The sequence below is a fragment of the Dama dama genome, chromosome 6, assembly GCF_033118175.1.
Source record: "Dama dama isolate Ldn47 chromosome 6, ASM3311817v1, whole genome shotgun sequence".
Lineage (NCBI taxonomy): Eukaryota > Metazoa > Chordata > Mammalia > Artiodactyla > Cervidae > Dama > Dama dama.
In genome coordinates this window covers 2,136,548-2,164,221 of record NC_083686.1, presented here as the reverse complement: position 1 = coordinate 2,164,221, position 27,674 = coordinate 2,136,548, and the positions used below count along the sequence as shown (strand labels likewise).

General features: G+C 55.0%; 1 protein-coding gene across 1 annotated transcript in view; it reads right to left on the bottom strand.

Annotated features, from left to right (window-relative positions):
• Positions 1 to 27,674, bottom strand: part of HTT (huntingtin) — a 127,945-nt gene that overhangs the window by 9,547 nt on the left and 90,724 nt on the right. Inside the window, exons 41-59 of the mRNA XM_061145410.1 lie at positions 24,549 to 24,753; positions 17,845 to 17,986; positions 15,911 to 16,090; positions 15,278 to 15,454; positions 14,918 to 14,994; positions 13,718 to 13,856; positions 12,735 to 12,857; positions 10,746 to 10,959; positions 10,230 to 10,375; positions 8,759 to 8,936; positions 7,730 to 7,825; positions 7,136 to 7,323; positions 5,693 to 5,819; positions 3,798 to 3,898; positions 2,824 to 2,978; positions 2,410 to 2,549; positions 1,217 to 1,299; positions 662 to 792; positions 431 to 560 (exon numbers count right to left, since the gene is read on the bottom strand). Coding sequence (XP_061001393.1) covers positions 431 to 560; positions 662 to 792; positions 1,217 to 1,299; positions 2,410 to 2,549; positions 2,824 to 2,978; positions 3,798 to 3,898; positions 5,693 to 5,819; positions 7,136 to 7,323; positions 7,730 to 7,825; positions 8,759 to 8,936; positions 10,230 to 10,375; positions 10,746 to 10,959; positions 12,735 to 12,857; positions 13,718 to 13,856; positions 14,918 to 14,994; positions 15,278 to 15,454; positions 15,911 to 16,090; positions 17,845 to 17,986; positions 24,549 to 24,753 — 2,732 coding nt within the window. The remainder of the gene's footprint in view (positions 1 to 430; positions 561 to 661; positions 793 to 1,216; positions 1,300 to 2,409; positions 2,550 to 2,823; positions 2,979 to 3,797; positions 3,899 to 5,692; positions 5,820 to 7,135; positions 7,324 to 7,729; positions 7,826 to 8,758; positions 8,937 to 10,229; positions 10,376 to 10,745; positions 10,960 to 12,734; positions 12,858 to 13,717; positions 13,857 to 14,917; positions 14,995 to 15,277; positions 15,455 to 15,910; positions 16,091 to 17,844; positions 17,987 to 24,548; positions 24,754 to 27,674) is intronic.

Below are 27,674 nucleotides of genomic sequence, written 5' to 3'. Positions count from 1 at the left end.
AGCTCATGTGATGGAGGGCGGCCCTCCTCCTGGACGGCGGCCCGGGGACAGGCCGGCAACAAGTGGGTGACTTTCAAAGCCTCTCAGTGTGGCTTCAGCACTGCGAGGACCGGCGGGTGTTGCCCACAGGCATCTACACGCCCCGCGTCCCCTCCGGTCCCCCAGATGTGAAGGACTCTGCTGGCCAATCCCTGGACAACCACCGCCCGAATCGGTGCTTGGCTGCTGGACAGACGGTCACGTGCCGACTCCACGACGCGGCCGCTGGGCTGGGCGGGTGCTACGTGTCTGCCCGGACTGCACCGTGCAAACGGCTCCTCCCTTGGCCTGAAACGCACTACAACCTCCCCCACACCTCTGCACGGGCCCCGGGCGGGTGATATGAGCCCGCAGGAGCGCCGGGCACTGCAGGGGCGGGGAGGGCACTCACCGAGCGCACCACCTCACTGATCAGGATGACGGGGGTCCTCCTGGCGGAACTCGACGGCAGGATCCAGCGACTGTACAACTCAAGCAAAAATTGCGAACAGGAGTGGATGTCGACTCCAGCCCGGTGTTTCCTGCAATTTCCCCCAAAAGAGATGAGAGGTTCACTTCAAGAGGCCCCCAAACAAGGGACTCATCGGAGCTCCCGCTCGCTTGGACAGAAGGCAGAGGGAACCTGGAGTTGACCGGAGACGTGGGCGGGGACGGCGGTGCTGGGGCCTCGGCCTCCTCCTCCTCCTCCTCGTCCCACTCCTCCTCTCGCAGGGGCGTGATGCTGTTCCCCAGCCACACCGAGTGGATGGACACCTTCAGGGGACACGGGACAGGCCGGGCTCAGGCGCCGGAGGCAAGGGGCGCCGGGCCACAGGTCCCGCCTGGGGGTCCCTGAGGCGAGCACCGCCCCCCGTCCCAGGGCAGAAGACCCCGAATGAGGCCCACAGGAGCAGCTGAAGAGGGGGAAGAAGAGCGCCTCTAAGAAAGGGAACAGTGAAAAAGAACAAAGAAAGGAAACCTGGCTGCTGAGGGATGTCAGGGTGAGGTCCTGGCACAAAATGGAACCAGGAGGTGGGATCTCTATTCAAAACTGGTCCTCTCACCAGACAACAGTTGTGGGCCCGTGTTTCTGAATTACTTAACAAAGCCCCCTACACACACAGAGGACAGCCAGCTTGTTACGGAGAGGGCGGGGTGGGGAGGAACCGGCCCCGCTGGCCACCTGCTGGGCACTGACCTGGCCAAGCTTGTAGCTCATGTCCCCCAGCTCACGCTCGGGGTTGAGCTGCAGCAGGAGCTTGTCATGGCTGATGAGAGCACCTGCGGGGCAAGGACGCGTGAGTGTCCCCGCACACAGCCCCGAGTGTCCCCGCACAGCCCCGAGCATCCCCACACAGCCCCGAGCATCCCCACACAGCCCCGAGCTTCCCCCCACACAGCCCCGAGTGTCCCCCCACGGCCCCGAGTGTCCCCGCACGGCCCCGAGCGTCCCCCCACGGCCCCGAGCGTCCCCCCACGGCCCTGAGCGTCCCCCCACACAGCCCCGAGTGTCCCCCCACGGCCCCGAGTGTCCCCGCACGGCCCCGAGCGTCCCCGCACGGCCCCGAGCGTCCCCCCACACAGCCCCAAGTGTCCCCGCACGGCCCCGAGCGTCCCCCCACACAGCCCCAAGTGTCCCCCCACGGCCCCGAGTGTCCCCGCACGGCCCCGAGCGTCCCCGCACGGCCCCGAGCGTCCCCCCACACAGCCCCAAGTGTCCCCCCACGGCCCCAAGTGTCCCCGCACGGCCCCGAGCGTCCCCCCACACAGCCCCGAGTGTCCCCCCACGGCCCCGAGTGTCCCCGCACACAGCCCCGAGTGTCCCCGCACAGCCTCGAGCATCCCCACACAGCCCCGAGCTTCCCCCCACACAGCCCCAAGTGTCCCCCCACGGCCCCGAGCGTCCCCCCACGGCCCCGAGCGTCCCCCCACGGCCCAGAGCGTCCCCCCACGGCCCCGAGTGTCCCCCCACGGCCCCGAGCGTCCCCCCACGGCCCAGAGCGTCCCCCCACGGCCCCGAGCGTCCCCCCACACAGCCCCGAGTGTCCCCCCACGGCCCCGAGTGTCCCCGCACGGCCCTGAGTGTCCCCACAGTGGGGAGTCCTATCCCCACACAGCATATGAAGCTGGCAGGGCCGGCAGGCTGATGTGGAATTATCACTTGTTCTCCGTAACAAACCACACTGAATGGGAACAGGCTGAGCTGCAAAAGTTGGAGCGTCAGTGACCGCTGACAAGGCGCCCACCCAGCCGGCAGCCCTGACGACTCTCTGGAGGGTGGGCCCTCCCGAGCCCCCACCCTGGTGCTGGGACAGTCCAGCCATGCTCACGGGCGCAGGGTGCAGGCTGACACCCCCGCACGACCCAACGTCCCCACGAGCCCCCTGGAACCTGTGGTGGCCGGTGCCAGAGATGGGACGGGGTCCCACGCCTGGTACAGGTGGTGAGTGGCGGCGTTCTCTCTCCTGGAAACCATTGCCTGGATTTCTTGCTCGACAATCCCTCTGATGACGCTCAGCTTCCTCCCAAACCTAAGTTCAGAGCAAAGGTTACCGCCACACGGTTCCTCCAGAATCTTCACAGTGAACCCCTAGGCTCCCAGCTTCGCCTCCAGCAACCACGGCACAGCCAAGGCGCCCGGGTCCCGCCCAGGTGCCCCCTTAGCGCCGCCGGAGCCGGCCCCTGACCCTGGAGGCCAGGTCATCAGCCTCAGCCAGCAAACCACCCTGGCAGCAAAGCAAAGGGCACCCTGGCGCCTCCCTGCTCCCACGCAGCCGTGACCGGAGACGCGGTTCTCGGGCCCACCTGGTGTCAAGGGCTTTCAGGGGCTTGTTCCGGGGCTGCTGCTCCAGGCAGCTCACAGCCGGGTTGCCAGCCACGGGAACAGTCATCGCACTCAGCACCAGGGAGGTGATGGCCTGCACAGCCAGGACGTGGATCTGGGTCCTCTCCGTGTCCTCCTGGAAGGAGGAGAGCCCCAGGTCACCACGGCGCGCGCTGGCAGCACGCTACCTCTCCCATGGCTGCCCGGCCAGGCGGCCTTGCGGGCATGGGCCCTGAGCGGGACAGACGGACGTCGCCTTCCCGGCCGGGGTCCCAGTGCGTCTGCCTAAATTCACCAGAATCCACATGCATCTGTGATTTGAGATAAATCTGATGGGCAAATGGCTGCTTTTCAAAGCCAGGTTTCCTCCAAGCACAAACCTCCAAATAGGAATTACTTTTTAAGAAACTGTCCTCAATTTCCTTACCAATTTGAGAAGCCCTGCATACGACAAGCTGCTGGCTCCACTCCGGCAAAAGTCACCCCTGGTGACGTCTGACATATATACTCTCTGAACTGCCATTTCTGCTGCTTCATACCACACCTCCTACCTAAAGAACGTGTATCTGAGGGCTTTTAACATTTCAGGCTTTCCTTTATCAGAATATGTCTTCTATTAACATTAAAGTACTATAATGTGCATTAACACTCCAAGCCCGATAAAGTTTTTGCAAAACAAGTCAAGGGAAATGAACACTGGCAATTATGTGTGACCTTTAAGACATATCTTTTCTTTTTGATGAAGTGTTGCTACACACCATACCTGAATACTGAGAAACAGAACACAAGAAATATTTAAGAAGAACATAATCCTATGACCTGGAGGCAGCACGCTGTGGGAAACGCCTCCCGGTCATGAATCTACAGCACCCAGACCTTTGGAACACCCATCAGGACGTGCTGCGCCCGGCCCCTACGCGCGGGGTGCTGCCGAGCGAGCCCTCGCGCGCCTTACCTCCGGGGGGCTCTCCTCCTGCTCCATCACGAGTGGCTGGGTCACCAGGACGCCGAGGAGGGTGGCCCATGTCTCCTCAAACTGGGTGCGGCTGGTCCACCCTGAAACGCGAGCGCTGCTTTAGGCAGAGGGTCCCCGCTGTTCCGCCTTCTCTGTGAGACAGGGCAGTGGGCACTCCGGCTCTCGCTGGCCAGGTGCCCACACAGCCACTGCCCAGAGCCTCAGGACGGTGCTGCGATGCAGCCTCACTGCCGGCCGAGCCCAGCGGTGAGGACCAACGCGGCTGAGTTCAGCCCAGGCAGCCTGATGTGAAGCGCTCTCTGGGCCCTGCCGTGTGGATGTCCGAACGGGCAACGCTCGGATGGGGTCAGAGTGCCCTCTGCCCGGCTCAGCAGAGGCTGGGACATCCTTACTTAGAGTCAAACCCCCAGACTGCGCAGGTGTGTCCAGCCTCAACCGTGGAACCACACGTGAGCGGATGGACAGGCTGGCATGTGAACTCTACCTCAGGGCAGCGGCGTAAAAGCTTAGAGCAATGGCTGCCCCGACCCCCTCGGGAAGGACGGTAGGTGGAGACAGGGTGTAATCTGTGGGGAAGTCCAGGCCGTGAGGAGGGTGTCCCGGAGGGGCCGCTCTCAAGATGCTGCTGGGTGAGCGGGTATCCCGGGGGCTGTGACCCTAGAGGGGAGGGGGCCGTGCCACTTGAATCAGGGCTGCAAGGGACAAGAGCGGGGTGCCAAGAACAGAAAACCAAAGCCTCAAACGTCAGGAGCTCGCTGGTAACCTGCATGTGGACAGACAGACCAGCTGATTCAGGTCTGGATCAGACACACAGACAAGCTGAGACGGGAGGTCCAGACAGATGTGCTTACTCAGACGGGAGGAAAAGAGAAGGGACAAAGGACAATGGTCAGCAGCCATCAGGCGTCAGGAGAAGCCACAGGCCGTCTCCGGTCCTGCACGGTGACTGACAATTCAGACAGGACAGCACCTGAGACACAGAGGAGTGGGCGTCCGGCTGGGCTGGGGGAGGCAGGGGGCTGCCGGGGAAGAGGGCACAGAAGTTCCGAAGGCAGCGGCCTGAGACTGCTGCTCAGGGCTCACTGTGGACAGGGTGAGGGGTCATCGCTCGCTTCAGGGAGGGGAGGAGGCAGTGAGGACGCCGGCCCAGCGTCACAGCAGCACAGACCCCGCAGAGGCCAAGGGGCGGGGTGCTGGGCAGAGGGGCCCGACATGGGGCCGGGGTGGAGTCGCCCTGCCAGGCGCAGCCTCGCAGGCTCTGCCGACGACAGCCCTCACGCCCCAGGGCTACCCCCAGCCACGACACGGGGACGAGAGGGTGAACGTCTGCTATGCTGCAGGCAGCAAGGCGGCGCCCTGAGGGAAGCCTGGGGCCCTGCTGCTGACTGAGACGCCGTGCGTCAGGGGCCCCTTTCTGCCTCTAAGGCTGCAGCAACTGTGTCAACAGCCACGATCCCCACGTCATGGACGGCAGAACCGCAGTCCTGGGGGTCAACGTGGCTTGCCTCGCAGCCCGACGCTGTCCCCTTGGGGTCTGCTGCCCGCCCCGCCTCAGTGAGCACACTGCTCCGTCTGGCAGACTGGAACCGGGGCGGCAGCGGTCGCAGGCGGCTCCCACAGACAACCACTGCTCCCTCCAGCGGAGGTGCTGAGACACGGCTGAACCCGCTCAGCACCACCCATCACAAGGGCACCGCCTGACCTGATGCGAACACGTGGGAAGAAACGCTCTCACACACACACGTGCACACAGACTCGTCATTGTGACAGCTTTGTATGTATTACAGAACACACGCACGCGATTGTGTCCTGCCTCAACTCCTCCCTGGAATAAAAGAAGGCAGACCCCACTGCCGCCCCGGCTCCCAGCCTACCCAGTGTGTTGATGCGGTAGATGAACTCTTTGAAGACCTCCTTCTCCTGGAGGAACTCCACGGGGATCTCAGGGAACACTGTGCCGAAATCCCCTCCGGGTTTAGGCGACCATCCGAGCTTCCACACCTGAGAGGGAGCGAGAGAAAAAGTGAAGGCAGGGTGGCCGGACGGGGAGGGCGCCCGGAAGCGTGCCTTCCCTCCCTGAGGCTCCCTGGCTGCAGACACAGTGGACGCGGGGAGCTCTCCGAGCCCAGCATCGTCGGCCAGCGCTGCTCCAGCAGCAGAAGCCCAGCTCCCAGCCGGGCCGTGGAGGATGCAAGTGTCCGGCCAGGGCTTGCACTGGACCCCTAAGGCCGGCTACCTGGCCCAGCAGCTCCAGCGCCCTGGCCTCTGGCAGACGCTCTCGAGGCCCCTCACGTGCCCCCCAGACCCTCCTGCACGTCCTGATGAAGGCCGAGGAGCCACATGGGGTGGAGCGCTCACGCAAGGAGCCTCATCTACGGGGCATGGTCTGTGCAGGCCAGACATCGGGGCCTCTGGACCGTGACTTTCTGTATCTGCTCCCCATGCCTGCCCAAAGGTGAGCTGGCTCCACACCTGCAGTGACGGCCCGAGGGCAGTGCCAGCTCCTCAGCTCTCCTCCGGGGCGCCGGGCACCAGCACTGCCCGCAACTGCCAGTTCCACGGTGGCTTCGGGACAGCAGCTACTGGGCTTCTCCTCAGAAGGGGCCCCTGCATGGGACTTCTTCCCCTCCCACAGCAAGATCCTCTTCAGGCCAAGGGCCCACCGCCTCCTCCGAGCAACCACCACAGAAGCTCGCGCGCACAGAGGCTTTGCCCCACCAGCTGGCACACGCCCGCCCCAGGCAGCAGCAAGCGCCTGCCTCAGGTCTCGGCCCACCATCCCCCAGCTGGCTGCAGCCCGCGGCCGCTCTCTCTCTTTGGGGGTGCAAGGGCAGTGAAGCAGCCCCCACAGCCTACACGCTGCTCGCCCAGGCCCTGCCGGTTATCTGGAGCCAGGTCCCTTTAACAAGGCCCACTGGAGCCTGGTTCCAGTTCCGAAGCCAGCTTTGGAAGAGCACCTGAGCTGCGACTGTGTCAAACCCCCAGGCCACCCTGGGGTGCCTGCTGACAGGGAGGCACGCGAGGGGGTGTAATCTCTGCTCTCCCACAAAACAGACGGGCCTGATGACCTTACAATTGCATCTGGCACTGTGGGAGAAATCACCTTATTTCGTCATGCAATCCCTCACCCTGTTTCTGTATTTCTAATAATAGAGGAATCCAGACGGGTGTCTTGACTGCACACAGGAGCGCACCGGCCCCTGTCAGCGGACACCAGAGCGGTCACGACCTGGCTTCCTGCGCAGGGACCCCAGAGTCGGGGGCCTGCGGAGAGCCTGCCTCATTTCCGCCCTGTGCCAGGGGAGGGCCTGACTCACCAGGGGCGGGACGCGCGTGTAGCTGTTGACGAGGGGCAAGCGGGCCAAGCTGACGATGATGTTCCTGAGCACCGGGGTGAGGAAGGCGGGTGTGCGGCTGTTCCTCTTGTGGCCCAAGGCCAACACCGACGGCAGGCACTCCACCATCTCAGCCACCATCCCACAGGCTGCAGCGATGTACTGAGGGTCTGAGCAGACACCCCCGTGAGAGAGGACCCTTCTGTCAAAACACACACCAAACCGCCGCCCGCCCCCAACCTGCCCGGCCCCACAGAGTGGGAGGCACAGCCCACCACCAGCTACACACGCCAGAGACGTGACTGCTCGTGGGTGCCTCACGTGGACGCGTTTACTTCACCCTCCTGCAGCCCCATCAACTGAGCAGGACACCCCGCGGGGTGTGGGGTCACGGAGAGCCAGGCGGCGGAGCATGCCTGCAGCGGGGCGCAGAAGGCGCTGCCCCCAGCTCCAGGACGAGCAGGACACAGCCAAGGACAGGTCACGCGTCCACACCAACCACATAGGAGGCCTCTTCCGGGAATGAATCTCAAGCCCCCGAAGACTCGAGGTCAGGGACACGACCCTGAGACGTACTCTGTGTGTCTGAATCCACGTCGTCCTCTCTGGCAGCCTTGGGGGTGCTCGTCCTTCTTTCTGGACTAAGAAGCTGGTCCCCAGGCTGCACCACAACTAAAATCACAACAGAACAAACAGAAGAGTTCCAAAGTATGTCAACCGTTCCTTCCTAATTCAGATTTTCACATTCATGCAGCCTTATGAACGTTTCCCAAGTGAATCAACTTGGGACAATTTTAGACCCACTAGACTCAGGTATCAATCTCTAGGTTAATCCGAAATGCACCAGGATCTGAACTTCTACCCTTGGATTCCTCAGCCCTCCTGCTCTCTGCCACCTCTGACCCTGAGGGCTTCTATCAGACAGCTCAAGAATCATTACTGCTAACAGCACGCCTGGAGCCCCCAAGAAGCCTGGCTTTGATGAATCACTCCCTGGGTCTTCCTTTTCATGTTACTACAAATGCACAGATGAAAACAATTTAAACAATGAAGCTTCAAAATACCACTCTGTAATATTTAATTTAAAAATACAAAACATCAAGACACCCTCTCACATGTAAACTATAACATCCAATTTTAAAAACATTTTGGCTAATGACCCTCATTAAGGACACTGTCCCTTGAAAAGAAAAAGACACTTTTATTTCAAAAATTAATGCAGTATAGAAACAAGCATTTTGACTATAACACAAAACAAGTAATTTTTTTTAATGTAATCTTATTAGTCTTATGGTGATTTAGGACTCAAAGAATGGAACAGTCAACTAGGACCAGAAATCAAAGGGCCGTAAATTAGACGCATTTTTTTTTTTTTTATGAAAGCTGAAATTCCAAATCTACACAAAAGCAAATTCAAGTTAAATTCTAGTGCAGACTCCAGGAGACTGGAGACAAAGGCAAGGCCCATAATTCCTCCACCTCTTCACTCCCGATTCCCAACTCAGCACCTGGAGAACAGGTGGCAAATAACTGCTGTGACTAGCCCCGCGGCACTGATTACTGCTTCAAGGGCCAAAGGACAGCATGCCCCGGTCTCAAACTCACTGGCCTCCAGGATGAACCGCACACAGTGGATGAGGGAGCAGGCGTGGGTCACCATGTCGGGCGCGGCCAGCAGGCTCCAGAGGCCGGGCAGCTGCAGGGCCAGGCAGCAGCAGTCCAGGCCCGCCTGCAGGTCCAGGCTCAGCGGGACCCGCGCGTGGATCAGGTGCCACGACAGCGCCTGTGGGGCGGGTCGTGTGAAGGAAGGCCCCACGCCCCGTTCTGCCCCAGGGCCCACTGGCGGGCACGTACAGACCTCCCTCAGAAGCCACAGCTCTGGGGCCACCACTCCCAGCCCCTCCGGTCCAACCCTGATCCGCCTGCTCACTGGGGGACGCCCGCCTCATCTGGCTGCCCTGTCTTCAGCCTCCGGCATCTGGTTCTGACCACTCAGGCCGCGGGGCCAGGTGCTCCCCCAGCCCCCAGCCTGGGGGCCCCACAGCCCGGGGTCTGGCCTCAGCCGCAGTCACGGAGGCTGCACCCGACAGCGAGGCTGGGCTGGCTGCTTCCCAGCAGGTAGAGCCTCTCAGCCCGGCTTCCCTCGTCCGTGAAACGGGACCCACAGCCCTCACAGGGCTGGACCGAGTCCTGAACGGGACGCAGCAGGGAGGGCCGCCCTGTCCGTGACAACGGCAGCGGCCTCTGTATGGTCACCAGGGGCCTGTGTGCCAGTCTTCCTGCGGCCCCCACCCCTGACGAGCCACAGCACTGTAGCTCGAGTAGGGCCTGGCTGGTCACCCCAGGAACACGCGTGCGAGTGCCCTCTGCACGCCGCTGTCCCCCCGCTGCCAGGCAGCGGGGGTGTGGGCACTCTTCAGGTGTCTGCCTCGCAGGATGCAGGCTGGACCCTTCTCAGAAGGCGTATGAAAGGACCATGCCCCACCGTGTGCACACATTTTGGGGGTATTTATAAGTGTTAACACCAAATAGAACGGTCAATTCCCCACAGCTGAAATAGCAGGCTTATTGCTCAATTTAAAATATAACAAATTTCTCAGATCATTACTTTTTAAGTATCTAAAATTAGAATACACATGACTTTTTCTCCCTGGAAAAAATATTAAATGGATGGTTTGTACTAAATGAAAAAACTATCTCGGCATCAAGGAAACAGACTCACAAATAAGTGAACAAGGCCTCCCCATCTGGTACCTGGGAGACCCCGGGCAGGAGGCCAGGTCTAGGTCTGACTCAGAGCCCACCCACCCCGCATCCCCACAACTCAGAGGCAGAGACGAGGGGGGCTGCTGCCAACCTCCCGAGGCATACTGCACAACGGGGCGACGGGAGGCGTGACCGCGCTCAGCAGAGCGGCGATGGGCGTGCCGCGGGACATGGTCACCGCGGAAAGGACGGGCCTCAGGCAGCAGGCCAGCACCGTGCTGGGATTCAGACGGAGGGGCCTCCTCCCTCCGTGGGCGGCGCCCTCAGACTTCCTGCTGCTCTGGGCCCGAGTTCCAGAGCTGCGGCTTACCTCGAGAGTCATGACCACAAACTTCACGGTGTCCCTCTCCTTCTCAGGAGGGAGGTGCAGGTGGCTGGGCAGCCGGGAGAACACCAGCAGGTACTGGCCCAGGGCCCGGGCCAGGGCGGCCAGAGTCCGATACAGCGCAGCGTCCCCTGAAACGGGAGGCCCGTGGGTGGATGACCCCCAGCAGAGGCCTGACCTTCCCCGCAAATGTGATGACGGCTGGAGAAACGGCTCCCGGAGCACCCTGCACACACCCCGCCGTCCCACGCGCCCAGGCCCCGCGCTCCCAAGGCCGAGACTGCGCTCCTCGGGGCCTGGAACCTGGGCCACGTCAAAGAAAGGCAAAGCAGGAAACACACCAAGGACATGCAGAGCCCGGGCCCGGAGCGGGCTCCCGACGCCTCTGTGAATGCAGCAGTGGGCTAATCCACAGCGCCCACTGTACTTCCACACGGTGCAAAGCCTGGCACTGGCTCTGCCGCCCTTTATGAAAGGAAGAGGAGCTCTCAGTTTACTTACCAAAGAGGTCATCCAGCTTGCTCCAGTAGGCGGTGGGCTGCACAGGCAGGAACGGCTGGAAAGCTTGGTGGACAGTGGGAAGCTGCTGGACCACAATGCTCACGCGGTCCAGAGTCGCCGTGCGAGCTGCTTCAAAAAGGGGGCTCCGCTGGCCCCCTGAGATCTCACGCAGGCCCAGGCCCAGGCACGGAGCCAACAGGCTCAGGTTGAACTCCTGAATTGGGTGGGGCATTAGAGGTTGAACAATGACTGTGACACACGTTTAGTTGGGCAAGAGACACACAGCAGAGGAGGGCAGAACATGGACATTCGGAGACGGCAGATAAGCAGGGCGTCAGAGACGTGTTCTTTGGCGTCTTCTCCCGCTTCTTTCACAGATAACCGAACACCCCCGTCCAACATCCCATCAGTGAGGTATGTTTCTGGACTCTACTGGGTCCTTCAATTTTTATTTACTTATTTTGGCTGAGCCATGAGGCATGTGTGATCTCAGCTCCCCAACCAAGGATGGAACCCACGCTCCTGAGTGGAAGTGTGGAGTCCTAACCATTCAACAGCCAGGGAGGTCCTGGTACTTTAATTTTCAAGAGGCGTTTCTGCCTTCATATTTATCTGAAGTCAAAAATTTAGTATGATGGAATTTTAACTGATACAGATACAAAATCAAGTTGATGTGCCACCCAGGAAATCAGTGGAACACCAAACATCCCCCATGTTTGAAAAAGACAAGTGACATTTCAAAAGCAGCTGAAAGAAACCATAGCAGGCATGGGAATGTGGCAAGTTTGATTGGAAAAACGGCATTCATTTGATAATGCTTCAATTTGTATTGCGCTCTGCCAGCTTTTGAAAGCCATTTAAGGATCTTTCTGGCCAATCTTTAGTTAACATTCAGAAAAGCGTGTCATCACCAGTGACCAAATTGAGCCCTCTGGTACAGCCGTTACAGCTGAGCCTTTCTTTAAAGCTGTTAAAAGTCTAATTAGCAAATTTGGAAAATTCAATAAATCGGTTATTAAGCAAGCTTGTCATTTACCAGCAAATCATCTTTCACTGAATGGCTCTTAAAATGATTTTAGCACACTGATTTCTCCTGTTCTTTTTCCACGGAGCATTTATTTTCGCACTGATGGAGGATCAGTACTTGGGGACACGCGGCTCCGTGGCTGCACCCTGAGGCTCTCCATATCGCACCTGGACTGTCCCCTGGGCCCCTGCTTCACTCCCACTTGGTCTATTCAAGGCAGCACCACGACACAGAAAGGTTTATCAGTTCCTGGTCCCAGGAGGTCTGAGAAGGGACCCGCCAAGGCTGCGGCTGGCACCACACAGCAGCCTGCAGGACGCCTCGGGAGGGCGGGGGCTTCCCTGCATGCACTGGGTGCAGGAGGGGACCCTACTCCATGCAGGGAGGGGTTTCCTAATTGCCAGAACATCATCAAAGAGTCTATTAAATCACGCACCATGACACCATCCTGATACCGCCTCTCATGAGCACGAGACAAGCAGTCAGAACTCATTACAACTCAAGGGAACCTGCTTCCTTCAGGTTCCCAGGTGGAGCTAGTAGTAAAGAATCTACCTGCCAACACAGGAGACGCAAGAGATGCAAGTTTGACCCCTGGGTTGGGAAGATCCCCTGGAGAAGGAAATGGCAAACCATTCCAGTACTGCCTGGAGAATGCCATGGGCAGAGGAGCCTGGCGGGCGACAGTCCATGGGGTTGCCAAAAATTGGACACAACTGAGCGACTAACACTTATAACTTACTTCCTTTAATTGCGTGAAAGGGTGAGTTAAACACAACTCCCCCCTTTAGGACTCTCAGGGGGCTGGGATCACACGCTGCCCTGTCTGGATCAGGTTCTCTGCCTTTAAGGCACAAGGTGAAGGGTACACGCCAAAAGCAGATCACGCAACAGTGGAACAAAGCAGGCCCACGCGCGCAACACAAGCAACACAGGGCCCTGGCGTCCCGGCCCCGCCGTACCGAGTGCATCATGAAGGCGCCCAGGTCACCCGCGGGGATCCGGCTCACCAGCTCTGCGCCTTCCAGCAGGGCAGAGTCTGACCGAGTCCAGCACTGGGACTTCACCAGCCGCACGTACCAGTCCTGGGCAGAAGAGGGGGAGACGGCAGGCTGGATTGCGCAGGGCTCTCAAGTGGCTTCAACCTGACCACCACCGTGTTTCCACGCTGACCGACCCTCACATCCCACAGCCCAACCCAAGGACACCGGGCCGTCCCCAGGCCGTGACTACACCCTCAGCAAAGCTGGATACCGGCCATTCTCCACCTCGCAGGCCTTCCTATGGGAACGGACTTGTCACCTGTCTGCACTGCCTCCCCTCATCTGCTGAAGGTGCCACTATCCCTGAGCCTCAGCTGTGCCCCGAGGGCAGCGGGCCCACCTCTGCCCACCCTGCTGGGCATCGCACCCATCGCCTCCGGAGGTCTGCTCTGCTCCCTCTCCCCAGGGCCAGTGCCATGGACGTGAGGAGAAGTCATGCCTGAGAACTGCAGCCCGGGCCTCGCTAGTCTCTGCTTGGGCTGCTGGATTCTGGGGTCCACTCTACCAGGGCTCTGAACGGGCCCCAGCTCTGAGGTGAGTGGGGAGGGTGAGTGGGGAGGGTGAGTGAGGAGGGTGATACCAGGGCCCGCGGGTCGGGGGTGGATACGCACAGGTCAGCAGGCCTAAGCAGAGGAGACAGCTCCGGTGGGTGGGCCGCAGACACCGTGTTCCGATTCTCCATTGACCACTTGACCCTCAGCCCCTGCTAAAGGCCAGGGCTGGACTGCACGGCCCTGTCACTGATGTAGCTGTACCCATCGCCGGCAAGAAACAGGGCCGGCTGAGCGCCCTCGGGGGCCGTGCTGGGCACCGGACGGCCTGCCACCTGAGCCACCCCACGGCCAGGGTGGACAGCAGTCCTCAGCGACCCGAGGGCCTGGGTGTCACACACAGACACTTACTTTGTCAGGATTCACTGCCTCCAGTGCCAGGGGCCCGTCCCCATCCAGGGGATGGGACGTGACCGGGGGCGTGGGGCCACGCGACCCTGGTGCCGTGGCGAGACGAAGCCTGTCCAGCAGGGAGTAGAGCCTCTGGTGTCTGGAAGCCAATCGCACATGGGTTAGAAGCCACACGGGCTCTTCCAGCGAGGTGAGACATGCCTGAAACTGTGCAGAGCTGTTTCTCATCAACGCTCACACAACTCACGATGCAAAGTCAGGCTCAGCTGACGGGTAACAACCACAGAGACATGGCCCGTTAGCATCCTTCAGAAACCTCATTTACACCAAACAGCGCAGCAGGGAACACACACCAAACAGCTAACACAGGCGTTGTTCGTAAAGCACAACAGGTCAGGTGAGATCCCAGTGCACAAAACCTACCTAATCTCCACATAGTACACAATTTATACCCATCTACACTCATTTCATAAACAATCACCTCATCTGGCACAGGGCATTTTTATTCTTCCTCGTCTAGGGATGAAAAGAGAAAGTTTGACCTCCCGTCACTTGTTTTGAGAACAACATCCTGATGCAGACTACAATGTAAGTCACTGCGTACTGACGAGTCACCTAAGGCCACACACTGCCCATCAAGTCCTGTCCCTCTGAGTTAAACCATCAACTGCTACTCCAGAGACTGCAGTCACAGCACACGGACCCAGCTCTCTGGCACACAGCTTCCCCGCTGTGCAGAGAGAAGGTAAAGCTCTCTTTTGTTAATCCTGCAGTGATGGAAACACACTCATGTGACAGATACCAGGATTTCTGATAAAGGCCTCTGAGGCCCTGCAGACAAAATGAGGTGATAGATTGCTATGGAGAGAGAACGCTGACGAGCTGTAGATATACTCCTGGGTAACGCGCCTCAGCTCTGCCGCCTTACTCAGTGATCAGATCACAGGTTCTGACCCTCACTGAGACAGAGGTGGTCACTGGCTCTGCACTCAGAGCCGACGGGAAGTGAGGGCTGCATGAACACGGGCACTAACGCGGCAGAGCGGGCCTGCTCTCTGGACACAGACACTGGGTCATTTCGAAGGCTCTCTCAAGGCCCGTCTCCCACCTAGAACGCACGTCCCTCTCTCGTCCTGTGAGGCCGCACCGTCGCGAACCCTTGTCTCTGCACCCACGGCGAGGAGCCCGGCCCCGAGTTACCTCTGTGCTAACCCGCTGCTCTGCAGGTGCTCCTGGATCCGGATCAGCTCCTCCGCCGGCAGCTGGGCCGTGCTGCTCTAGAGGAGACAAGACCGCGTCAGTGTGCGCAGTGCAGGGGAGGTCAGAACCACCGTGCTCCTCTACAAAACACAAACGCTGCATCCAGCTCCCGGGAGCAGAGGGGGACTGGAAGCACAGAAGCACCGATGTCGGACACACAAGAAGAGCCGACGCAGCCGCGCTGCCCACGTCCCTGGGGCCGTGGAGACGCTGCCTGTGGCGGGGGGGAACCAGTCCACCGTTCCACCTGCCCGGCCAAGTGTCCAGTAAAAGTCAACCCTCAGTGTTATTTCCTAGTACCTGTAAATTCGCAGCCAAAAGCATTTCCACCCGGCGACAAGCAAGGGTGTCGACCATGCGAGCCAGCACACGGAACGGCGTGCACAAAAGCTTGTCCGCGTACAGCGTCAGCACGGCGCCCGACTGGCTCAGGTGGATCCCTTCCAGGCACTGGAGAGTTCTCTTCAGCATGGTGGGCTGCGGGGCGAGAGGAGGAGAGAGACGAGGGCGGTGGGTTTGTCCAGTGCAAAGAATGGGTTAGGAGAAATAAACCAATAGGGGCTTCCCCGGTAGCTCAGTGGTAAAGAATCCATCTGTCAACGCAGGAGACACGGGTTCGATCCCTGATGCAGGAGGAGCAACACAGCCCGTGCACCGAAACTCTGGGGCCTCTGCTCTAGTCCAGGAGCTGCGACTACTGCAGCCCGCACGCCCCAGCCCGCCTCCCACAGCACGAGAAGCCACCGCAAGACGTCCGCGCGCCACAGCCAAGGGTCGCTCCACACCCCACAGCTCGAGAAAAGCCCACACAGCAACCAACACCCAGCACAGCCAAAATTAATTAAATAACAATTTTGAGAAAGTATTAAAAATGCCAATGCTCCGTTCTTCAGGCAGAGAAAACTGCCACCGGCCGGCACCCGGGAGACTTACAGTTGAAAGATTTTCACAGCGAGACTGAATTGCCTGGATGAAAAGGCCACTGGCGGCGGAATTGCGATGGATGGCGCTGATGAAGTCCTGCACGGGAGGCTCGTGGGACAGGTTGATCAGGTCTTGAATGTGGTTCACGATGAGCCACGTTAAGTGCTCTGAATCATGCAGGTTCTGGCACTGAGGACAAAGCCAGCAATGAGAGGCCACCATCTAGTGGACACGGCGGCAGCACAGGGCGACGCCACAAAAGAGGCCAGGAGGGGCAGGAAGGAGAGAACCGGTTCCAAACTACAGCCCTCACTGAAAATACCTAGCGTCTGAACAGCGATACCAACAAGGTCGAAACACACTTCACGGAGCCTGACCCCCACCCCCAGCAACCAAACACCGTGGCCGTGACATCCATCAGGCCCCAGGGACGGGCACCCCAGCAGCACGGCCCCCAGGACTGAGGAGCGTGGGGTGTGGGGCACCCAGGGCAGTGACGACCATGTGAGACTCCAGGGCAGGTGGCATCCAGCCAGGGTGCACCCTGCATCCTCCAGGCCTCCATCTGGCCTCCTGACGGGAACGCTCCAATTACACTTGCTCCAGCTTTGTGACGAGTCAGTGGAAAAAAGGAATTTCCTGTTCATTGTCACAGTTTTTTGATAGAATTTCTGAATCTACAATATGAATGAGTCCACATATCCAATGGACCTTAAGGAAGATATTTCATGTAAGATTTATAATAAAGGAGATAAAAAATACACATTTTAAAATATGTATGTTGCCTTTTCATCATAATTCCTGATCCCAGGCAGAAATTGTAAAAGATAAATTTTCTGCCATCACGTTAATGATTAATACTTTTCATGTGGGATAATTTGATAGTATTAACTTATATTTTTCTTACTTTTCTGTGAAAACAGCATTATATAATTATACCAAATTATTTTTAAAAGTATAACAAGATAGAAAACAAGAACAAGACAGAAAAACAACTTCAACAACCAGAATGTAAAGCAAAGTGTAAGTATTAACAAACTGCGATCTCGGCAGAAAAGAGCTCTGCTGGGTGTGGGCGGATGGGAGCACCTCATGTCTGCTCCGGAGGCGGGTGCCATTCTCCATCCTCTTGGAGAAAGTATCAAAGCTCAACGAGGTGGAACATCAGGTTCTCTCTGAGTAACAACCATCAAGGTTTAATTTTCTTCTGTTTGCTTATTTGGTTTTTGCAAATTTACTGTGTTAAACAAGAGATGACTGTAGTTTTATGGTCAAAATCCTACAAGAGTTGTATTTTAAAAGAATGCCATTCCAACAGGAATCAACTTGAAATGAGGCAATTAACTTCCGAAAACCTTTTCCACAGACTAAAATAACTTTTAAACAGAACCCCACTCAGTTGAGTTTGTAGTCTCTTTCCGTCATCACTGTTCCTGGAGACCACAAAGGCGCCCGCGGGCAAGTGCCCTGAGCAGGTGCTGCTGCTGCTGCTAAGCCGCTCGCGTCCGACTCTGTACGACCCCACGGACGGCAGCCCACCAGGCTCCTCCGTCCCTGGGATTCTCCAGGCAAGAACACTGGAGTGGGTTGCCATTTCCTTTTCCAACGCATGCATCCATGCATGCTAGGTCACTTCAGTCGTGTCTGACTCTCTGCAACCCCATGGACGGCAGCCCACCAGGCTCCTCTGTCCTCGGGGTTCTCTAGGCAACAGTACTGGAGTGGGTTGCCAATTCCTTTTCCAAGTGATAGCCGACCCAGCCTTTTACAGACAAACTTAAACTCCTGGGACCAGACTCCGAGTCTGATTTCTAGTTCTAGTTAGGAGCGGGATTCAAATTTAACTTTTCACTGGCGGGACGCTGGAACTGCGGAAGTCAGTCTGTAGCGGCGTCACCCACACGAACCCCGGACCCCGCCACTACCGGCATTTGCACACTTACGACATAGTCACAGAAGAGAATAAGGGCGCCTCTTCGCACGATTTCTCTATTGCACATCCCCAGCTTGGAAGCCACGTCGGGATCCTCGTCCTCTCCACACATCTCTGGACTCAGTGACTTCGTGCTGGACAAGCTGCGTCGTCTAGAAGGAGCAACAGAAGCTCTGACGGTGTTTCTGAGGTGGCAGCAGGCTTATTTTCAAAACAATGAAGACGATTATTGCTCCGTCCCAGTTGTAAAGCAGTCAATTTACTTTAAAAACGGCCACACCAGAATGATGTGTGTAAGACCCACTCTTAGTGATCTACTCCTGACCTATGGGATAAAGCACACGTGCAAAACTAAAGAAAAGAGAAGACTTAACAGGCAGAAAACTAAACTGCTCGACTGAAAGGCCAAGTCCACCCTGAAGCTGCACGTTCGGTCGGTGCTCCTATCTCATCGGCGGCATCTGATCGCACAGCTGTCGCTTCTGGAACACCCTGAAAGCTGCCAGGAGCCAGAAGAAAACCTCCCCACGCCCATGTTTCACTCTTCAGTGGCCAGCCCTGAACATGCCCGCAGTGTCCGTGTTATCATGGAAACCCCAATTAAAAGCATTTCTGCAAAATCAACCCTTCACCAGTGAAGGTCACTTCAGTTCACGTTTACTTCTCACCTTGTCTTTTTTTTTTTTTCCCTAAGGACATGAGAATTATGAACTCTGAGATTCTCAATTCTGGCCACCACTTTTAAAACACAGCAGTTGCCATGTTCGCAAACTGACTCGAGGGTCAGTAAGGCAAGCCCCTCGCCTCATCAGCCAAGGCTTAGCAGAGATGGAGACGACATCAGGACTAGGATATTCTGAAATGTGTCAGTTTTTTCTACTAACATCTCAGCATTTGGACGAGAACTGGCAGAAAAAATTCTACAGGTTAAAAAAAACTTTAATTACCATTTCTGTTTTTCAACGAGAGAATGGGTAAGTGGACATGCACACAACGCGATACGATGCAGCAATCACAAGAAACCAGTTCTGACGTATCATGTGCAACACAGTGAATGAACCTTAAACTCGCTGAGCTAAGTGACAGAAGCCAGATTCAGGAGGGTACAGACGCGGGCTTCCGTCCACAGGGCGTTCTGCAAGAGGCTACACATGGAGACAGAACGCGGGGCGACGGTTCCCGAGGGAGCGCGGGGGAGGGGTGATGGCACCCGGAACGGGAGCTCCTGTCATGACGGTACTGTTCCGAACCTTGCTTGTGGTGGGCGACCTGACCTCACTGGGCACGGAAGAGTGCATTCACTGCACCACAAATTATACGTCAACAGAAACCCTTCCTTTTTCAGTCAGCCCTCCTGCCAGCCCCAACGTGACCTACATTCAAGCTGTAATTCTGTGTTCTGCCATGGTATTGCCGTAAGGGAAAGAGCCTCTGAAGATGGATGAGAGAATGTGCAATTCAAAAATATTAGCGGTGGACACAAAGAAGGTTCAATGTCAACCCAAATTTGGTTGACAAACCAAAGTTTGTAGGAGGGCAAGGCCCCAAGACAGATGCTGCCAGCTATTGAGAGCAAACGATCTTCTCAAATAAAAGATGGCTGCATATGCAGGACCTTAACAGTCCACGTGACAGTAGAAAGCAAAGGATAAGCCCATGATGATGCAGTCCCCCAAATAAGGAGCAGAGCAGAGCAGACCCCACTGTGGCAGCCATGGTGTACTTCCAGGACGCGTGGCCTGGGAGCCCAGGCTCATCTGAGAGCCGGCATGTACCGGGCTGGGTACAGAACTTCGGTAACAGTTTGATGAAGCAGTTCTATATCTGCAGAGTATACAGATTAAAAAAAAAAAATAATGACTTTTACTACTCTGTATCCCAAATTCTAGTAATTCACGTTCACTTTTGGAAATGGACACGCGTCATAACAAACAGATAAGGACACCAAAGAAAGGAAAATTACAGCACAACATCCTTGATGAAGACAGATGCAAACACCTCAATAAGACACCAGCAAAGCGAACGCAACGGTACATTAAAAACATCACGTATCATGATAAGTGGCATTTATTCTAGAGATGCCAAGGATGGTTCAACATCTGTAAATCAACCAATGAAATACATCACGTTAACAAAATGAAGAATAAAAAATATATGATCATCCCAACGGATGCAGAAGAAGCATTTAAGAAAGTTCAACATTTATTTATGATTAAAAAAAAAACCTCTCAGTAAAATGGGTACAGAGAGAACGTACGTCAACCTAATAGAGGCCGTATATGGCAAGCTTACAGCTAACATTATACTCAGTGGTGAACTGCTGAAAGCTCTTCCTCTAAGATCAGGAATAAGACAAGGGTGCCCGTTTTCACAACTTTAATTCAACACAGTGTTGGACGTCCTAACCATAACAGAAGGCAAGAAAAAAAAAAATAAAAGGCATTCAAGTCAGAAAGAAGTATAACTTTCACTGCTTGCAAGTGAGATGATACTATACATAGAAAACCCTAAGGAGTCCACTAAAAACCTGTTAGAAGTAATGAGTTCAGTAAAACTTCAGCATACAAAGTCAATACAGTAAGCCCCCATGTACGAGAGAGTTCTGTTCTAAAGTGCATTCCCAAGTCCAACAAAGTTGGCCTAAGTACTCAACTAACACCATCAGCTCTGTAAGCCCACTGTAACATAATAGGTTTATAAATACCTTTCACACAAATAACACATTGAAATACATACAAAAAATGAAGAAATCTCAACAGTATAGTACCTTGAAAAGTACAGTACAACAGTTGACACACAGGGGTTGGCCCTGAGTGAACAGACAAGAAAAGTTACTGACTGGAGAGGGAGAGGGGCTGGGAGATGGTAGAGCAGAAGGATCGTCAGCAAGAGGAGATGGAGCGGGAGATGCAGTTTCACCCATGCCTGATACTGATGGCACAGGTTCCGGTTCCTTGCTGGATTCAATTATATCTACTCCTTAAAAAAAAATGATCCAGTGATGTCTGGGTAGTAGCTTTCCCCTCTCATCACAGATGATATCCTGGTCTTGAAATAAAGACCCTATACTACTGGACCCTACACAGTACTGTCAAGCACACAAAAGCACAACCGTCTGTAGACGATGCACGCGTGTGACAATGTACGCAGACGCGTGACCCTTACAGGACTGAACACGTGAACGCACCTGTGCGTCTTTGAAAGCTCACAACTTGAAGGCTCGTATGTAGGGGACTTACTGTATGCAGAAATCTGTGGCACTTTTATACACTAATAACAAACTATCACAAAGAGAAATTAATGAAATCCCATTAACAACTTCATCAAAAATAATAAATTAGGAATAAATTTAACCAAGGAGGTGAAACTTTGAGACACTGATAAAAGAAACTAAGAGTGGAAAGATATTCCTTGCTCATGGATTAGAAGAATTAATACTGTTAAAGGACTTTCCAGGTGGCTCAGAGGTAAAGAACCCACCTGCAAGGTAGGAGACGCAGGTTCAATCCCTAAGTCAGAAATATCCCCTGGGAAAGGAAATGGCCACCCACTCCAGTACTCCTGCCTGGGAAATCCCATGGACAGAGGAGCCTGGTGGTCTACAGTCCATGTGGTCCCACAGAGTCGGACACAACTGAATGACTAAACAACAATATTGTTAAAATGCCCATAACACACAAAGCAGTCTATAAATTCACTGCAATCCCTATCCAAATTCCAGTGACATTTTTCACAGAACTTAAACCAAAAATTCTAAAATTCACACAGAACCTATAAAAGACTCTGAAGAGCCAACGCAAGCTTGAGAAATAAGAACAAAACTGGAGGTATCATGCTCCCTGATTTCAAACTACACCACAAACCTACAGTAATCAAAACAATACAGCACTGACCTAAACCCAGACACACAGACCAACGAAACAGCAGACAGAGTCCAGAAATGAACGCACACTGAGACGACAGTTTAAGCTACAACAGGTGAAATAAACAAGGGGGACCACACATGCACACATGTGTATTCACTTGTGACTGTCGGCAAGTTACCCAACTTCTCTGGAAAAAGAAGCTTTCTCGTCTGTAATATACACGCATTACTAGAGTTTTAATAACTTATTATAACAGGAAGCCTTTAGAACAATACCTGGCTGACACTTGGTGCTATATAAGTGCTTGTGATCTATACGTAAAAGGGCTTTACCAACATATTATTATTGCTTCTATTATCAGGGTAATTAAATCACTAACTCATGTTAGTGGTGGGAATACAATAAGGGCCCCTGTGGGGATTATATTCTAAGGGGGAGAGAGAGAGAGAGAGGGAAACCAAATTGCCACTCAAATAAATATCAAACGACAGTCTCAACACAGGCCACAAAACAGAGGCAAAGGCTGGAGTGAGAGCAGACAGTGTGAGACTTCAGCAATCAGAGAGAAATCAGGAAGCTTTCCCGAGGAAGCAGTGACTGAGCTAAGAACCAAGGATGGACTAGCTTCCTGTGTCTGCTAACACATGGAGAGAAACCAGGAAAACCTAAGTTCGACTGTAAGAATCTTGCAAAAACTAAATCAGCATCGCAAAGCTGAGGTCTGTACCTCAAAGCCCATCCACTCTCGTTAACTCTAGGTAATGCTCTGTTTCATAAGGGGTGGCCCACGACCTTCGACCTCTCACCCGGAAACTCTCGTGTCCCCATTTCCTGTTACTTTACTTCCCTCTAGAGCAGACCTCCTCCCCACCACTGTTTGGAGCTGCTCTCTAAAGGCCCTGGCCCATCTTTTTTCCTTCACTTCTATTTTGAAAACTTTCAAGCCAATAGAAAAACTGAAAGAAGAATTCAATTAACAGTCACATGCTCTTCACCTAGATTCAACTACTAGTAAGTCACCACTTTTGTACTCAGGCATACACACACACACACATACTCACTTTACACATGCACATGCTCTACACACACACATGTACACTCCACACACATGCAGTTCTGGGGCCTGCACCATTCAAGAATCATCTGCAGGTCAAGAGACTGCGCCCCTAAATGCCTGCAGGTGTAAGAACTACTCAAAACCAAAAGCAACAGCAGGTTATGTAGAGCTCACAATCGAATGCACTCTGTTGTTCCAATATTGTCATTTCTCGTCCCCCACATCTGGAATGCAACTGAGGATCGCAGAATTGCACTTGTCTGTCACGCATCCTTATGTCTTTTCACCCAAACACTCAGTTCCACACAGCCCACGACACTGTCCGACACTGCTGGAGAGCCCGCACGAGCCTTCTGTGGAAGGCTGTCCATGTCATCAGGCCGGGGTCAGCCCTCCCATCTCCTCTGGAAGCCGTTCTGGGTCCGCCTCTGCCCTCACCATGCCCCACAGGTCAACAGGAGGCAGAGGACGAGGTAGAGAGTGGGGGTGGCTGAGAAGCTTTGCAGAGGGGCAGACGGGTCCGTTAGGGTGGTGGGTGCCGTTTCACTTCCGTCTGCCTGCCCAGCACCCACAGGTACTCACAGCTAGCTCAGAGCCCGCCCCACCTAGGTTTGCCTAGTATGACGGGGAGGACGTGGTGAGACTCCCCAGACTTGTTCTGGGCAGGTGGCAAGAACACAAGAGGCCAGCACCCCAATTCCTGAGTACCCAAGTGTCAGGTCCAACAGTGGGCCTGGTCCTTGGAACAAGCCCTCGTTGCTCTGAGGCACAATCTTCGGAAGGACACACAGCCCCGGTACAGAGCAGGCCCCTCAGACTAGACACCAGCCACCCCAGGAGCTGGGCAGAAATGCAGAGTCCCAGGCCCTGCTCTTGGGGTGAATCGAATCTGATCTGAACAAGGCCCCCCCTCCCTGGAGATTTACACGCAGTGAAGACGCTCTCAAGGAAGAGACTCTGACGGCATGAAGCCACCGTGGCGGGCTTAAACTGTCCTCTAAGCAGATCAGACACGCACTGCTCTGCTCCCCCAGCTCGCCGTGAGCACGCGGAGGCCGGAAACACTGACTCCTCCTCCGCACACACCACGGTTCACAGAACAGGGCTTGTCTCACACACCGAGCGGAGAGGGGCTGACCTCGGCCCTGCAGCCCCCCGTTTCCAAAGCTTTCTCTCCTCGGTGGCGGGGGGGTGGGCTCCAGAGTCTTCCAGAAACACTGCCCTGGGGACTCAGTTTTGGGTGGGGGCGGGGAGGGGCAGTGATCAAAGCTTTTATCTCCACATACGCACTCATGGCTGGGCAAGAGGGGCCTAAAATCAGAGTCAGACCTGAAAACTTTTTACAAAAAAAGGGCCACCCATAATCACATACTTCGTAAGTCTTTCTGAACGACAAAAAAATAAGGTAGTTTTGAAACGCTGCTAAATAATGACTGCATTATCTAAGAATAACCAGAACCACATTTAACTTATAACAAAGTTAGGACGTTGCAACACGTCTGGCTCTGGAACCAATTTAAGAACAAGAACGCAGCAGGAGGGACACAGCATGACAAGAACGGCCCGAAAGCTGGAACAGTGTCAAAAGCCTGTGGAGGAAATCACATGTGAAAAGCAGCGGCTGTTTTGAATGCCTGCAGTCAAACCACATTTCCCTGCAATGGTGTCCCGGAAAGAAAGAGGGATGGGCAGCAGAACCTTTCAACGCCTCAGGAAGACCAGGCCGAGCTCCGGCTGCCGCGAGCCATGCACAGGAGCCGGGCGGGCCTGCCGGGGAGAGGGCGCACGTACTTGGGGGTCTGCTGCACCTCCGCCCACCAGCGGTAGTCGGTGTGGCTGACGAGCAGCAGGATCTGACACCAGAGGAGCACCAGTGCTGGGTGCGTGGGGATCATGGAGCGCACCCACGCGTTCAGGCTCTCCAGGCTGTAGAAGCCGCCGTCCGCGCCGTCCGTCAGGAGCCTCGAGGCAGCTGCGGTGATCCTCCGGAACGTCCCTGGAAACAACCCGGAATAGAGCGGATTACGGGGACGTGTCTGCGCTGCTCGTCGGGACCCAACGCTTCAGTCACATGAAGCTTTTACACCAGAGGGGTGCACGCAGGGTTCCTTCCTACATTCACACGTTCAGGGCACCTGGCACTCAGGAAACTCCAGCCTGACAACCTGCTTCCTTAACCGAGCGGCCATGGAAGCAGGCGCCCCACCATCCCCTCCTCCCCAGAGAGACCAGGCTCTCCAGGGGCTCTGAGCAGGAAGCCTTGCTGGTGCCGACAGTGGACGCGACCCCACAAAAGAGCAGCAGCCCCTACGCAGCCTGCAGTCAGGTCACTGCAGCCAGGACAGCCCGAGCCACAGCCCTGCAGGCGGGCAGGACACGGCCGTCTGCAGGCTTCAGCGAGCTGAGGGCCGGGTGGCCCCCACGCCCACCATGGCACGCCCACCCAGGTGGCCAGGCAGGCAGGCACCCACGCTCAGCCCTGCACGTCAGCAGCAGACCCAGGCAGGCTCTGCTCCAGCTTCCCAACAGCATCCTCCTGAGGGCCCAGAAGATCTCCCCCAGGAGAGAGTGGATTCACGCTTTCTGCTAGCCCACCTCTGGATGGACGTGAAGCCAGCTCCACATGCCATCTCCCCGCCCCGTCCCAGACGCACCCACCCCAGGGACGTGAGGACACGACTTTCTCCACAAAGTAGAAATGCTACTTTGGCACACACATACAGGGGAACACAGGCCCTTCTGGAAACACCCGGAAGCGAGCTCTGCTTGCAGGAAGGCAGCGAGGGGGCCAGGAATGCTGCCCGCAGCTGGGCAGGCGTCTGGAGGGCGGTGGGAAAGGGCAGGCGACGGGGCGACTGGACAACTCGGCGAGCAGCAGGGAGCCTCATGGTGGCCACAGGCGAGACCCAGCCCTGCCCGCGGCAAAGCAATGCACACTGTCAGCCCGCTGCCGCCCCCCAGGCCCCGCTTCCATCTGGGGAGCTGGTTTCCTAGCGTTTGTGAAGTGGAAACCAGGTGCTTTCTTGTCTGTTTGTGCCAGATGGAATCCGACGCAGGCCAATGACTGTGGGGCTCACACCCCTCCTCCAACATGAGGGGCAACAGAGTGAGAACACAAGGCCATTACTCAGACCGGTTCCTATTTTAAGAAATAACACCTGAAATGGGCAAATTCAAAGGTTTCAATTTTCAGTGCAGGGGTGAAATTACCGTCATTGTTTAACCAATGCAAAAACAAAAATTACCAACTTTAGATGCTAAAGACACCTTATTTTTATAAAAGTACAAGATGTAATTTTATCTCAAAACCAACCAACACAGTAATTCTGCCCCCTAGTGTGCTTAAAAGGAATGGTGTCAAAATACACAAGGAGCTAGAAACAGGGACTTCCCTGGTGGTCCAGTGGCTAAGACTCTGAGCTCCCAGTGCAGGAGGCCCAGGTTCGACCCCTGGTCAGGGAGCTAGATCCCACATGCTACAACTAAGACCCAGAGCAGCCAAATAAATAAATAAATAAAATTAAAAAAAACAAAATACACAAGGAGCTAGAAACAAGGCGTGTACACACACCCATCACCTCTTATCTACAAATACTGACAGTATTTGGGGGGATCAAAACCACCCCCAAGGAAAGAAAATGCCAGAAGGCAAAACAGCTGTCTGAGGAGGCCTTACAAATAGCTGAGAAAAGAAGAGAAGCAAACAGCAAAGGAGAAAAGGAAAGATATACCCATCTGAATGCAGAGTTCCAAAGAACAGCAAGGAGAGATAAGAAAGCCTTCCTCAGTGATCAGTGCAAAGAAATAGAGGAAAACAATAGAATGGGAAAGACTAGAGATCTCCTCAAGAAAATTAGAGATACCAAGGGAACATTTCATGCAAAGATGGGCACAATGAAGAACAGAATCGATATGAACCTAATGAAAGCAAAAGATACTAAGGGAAAAAAAAAGATACTAAGAATACATGGCAAGAACACACAGGAAAACAGTACGAAAAAGATCCTGACGACCCAAATAACCACGATGGTGTGATCACTCGCCTAGAGCCAGACATCCTGGAATGCAAAGTCAAGCGGGCCTTAGGAAGCATCACCACAAACAAAGCTAGTGGAGGGGATGGAATTCCAGCGAGCTATTTCACGTCGTAAATGATGATGCAGAGCACATCACGTGAAACGCTGGGCTGGAGAAAGCACAAGCTGGAATCAAGACTGCCGGGAGAAATAACAATTACCTCAGATACGCAGATGACACCACCCTAACGGTAGAAAGCGAAGAGGAACTAAAGAGCATCTTGACGAAGCTGAAAGAGGAGAGTAAAAGAGCTCGCTTAAAACTCAGCATTCAAAAATCTAAGATCATGGCATCCACTCCCATCACTTCATGGCAAATAGATGGGGAAAAAATGGAAAAAGAGAGAGACTTGATTTTCTTGCGTTCCAAAATCACTGCAGATGGTGACTACAGCCATGAATTAAAAGACATTTGCGCCTTGGAAGAAAAGCTATGACAAACCTAGACAGCATATTAAAAAGCAGAGACATTACTTTGCTGACAAAGATCTGTCTAGTCAAAGCTATTGTTTCTCCAATAGTCATGTATGGATGTGAGAGCTGGACCATAAAGAAGGCAGAGCGCCAAAGAGTTGATGCTTTTGAACTGTGGTGTTGGAGAAGACTCTTGAGAGTCCCTTGGACAGCAAGGAGATCCAACCAGTTCATTAGAAGGACTGATACTGAAGTTGAAGCTCCAATACTTTGGCCACCTGATGTGAAAAACTGACTCATTGGAAAAGACCCTGATGCCAGGAAAGGTTGAGGGCAGGAGGAGAAGGGGACGACAGAGGATGAGATGGTTGGATGGCATCACCGACTCGATGGACTTGTTTGAACAAGATCCGGTAGATGGTGATGG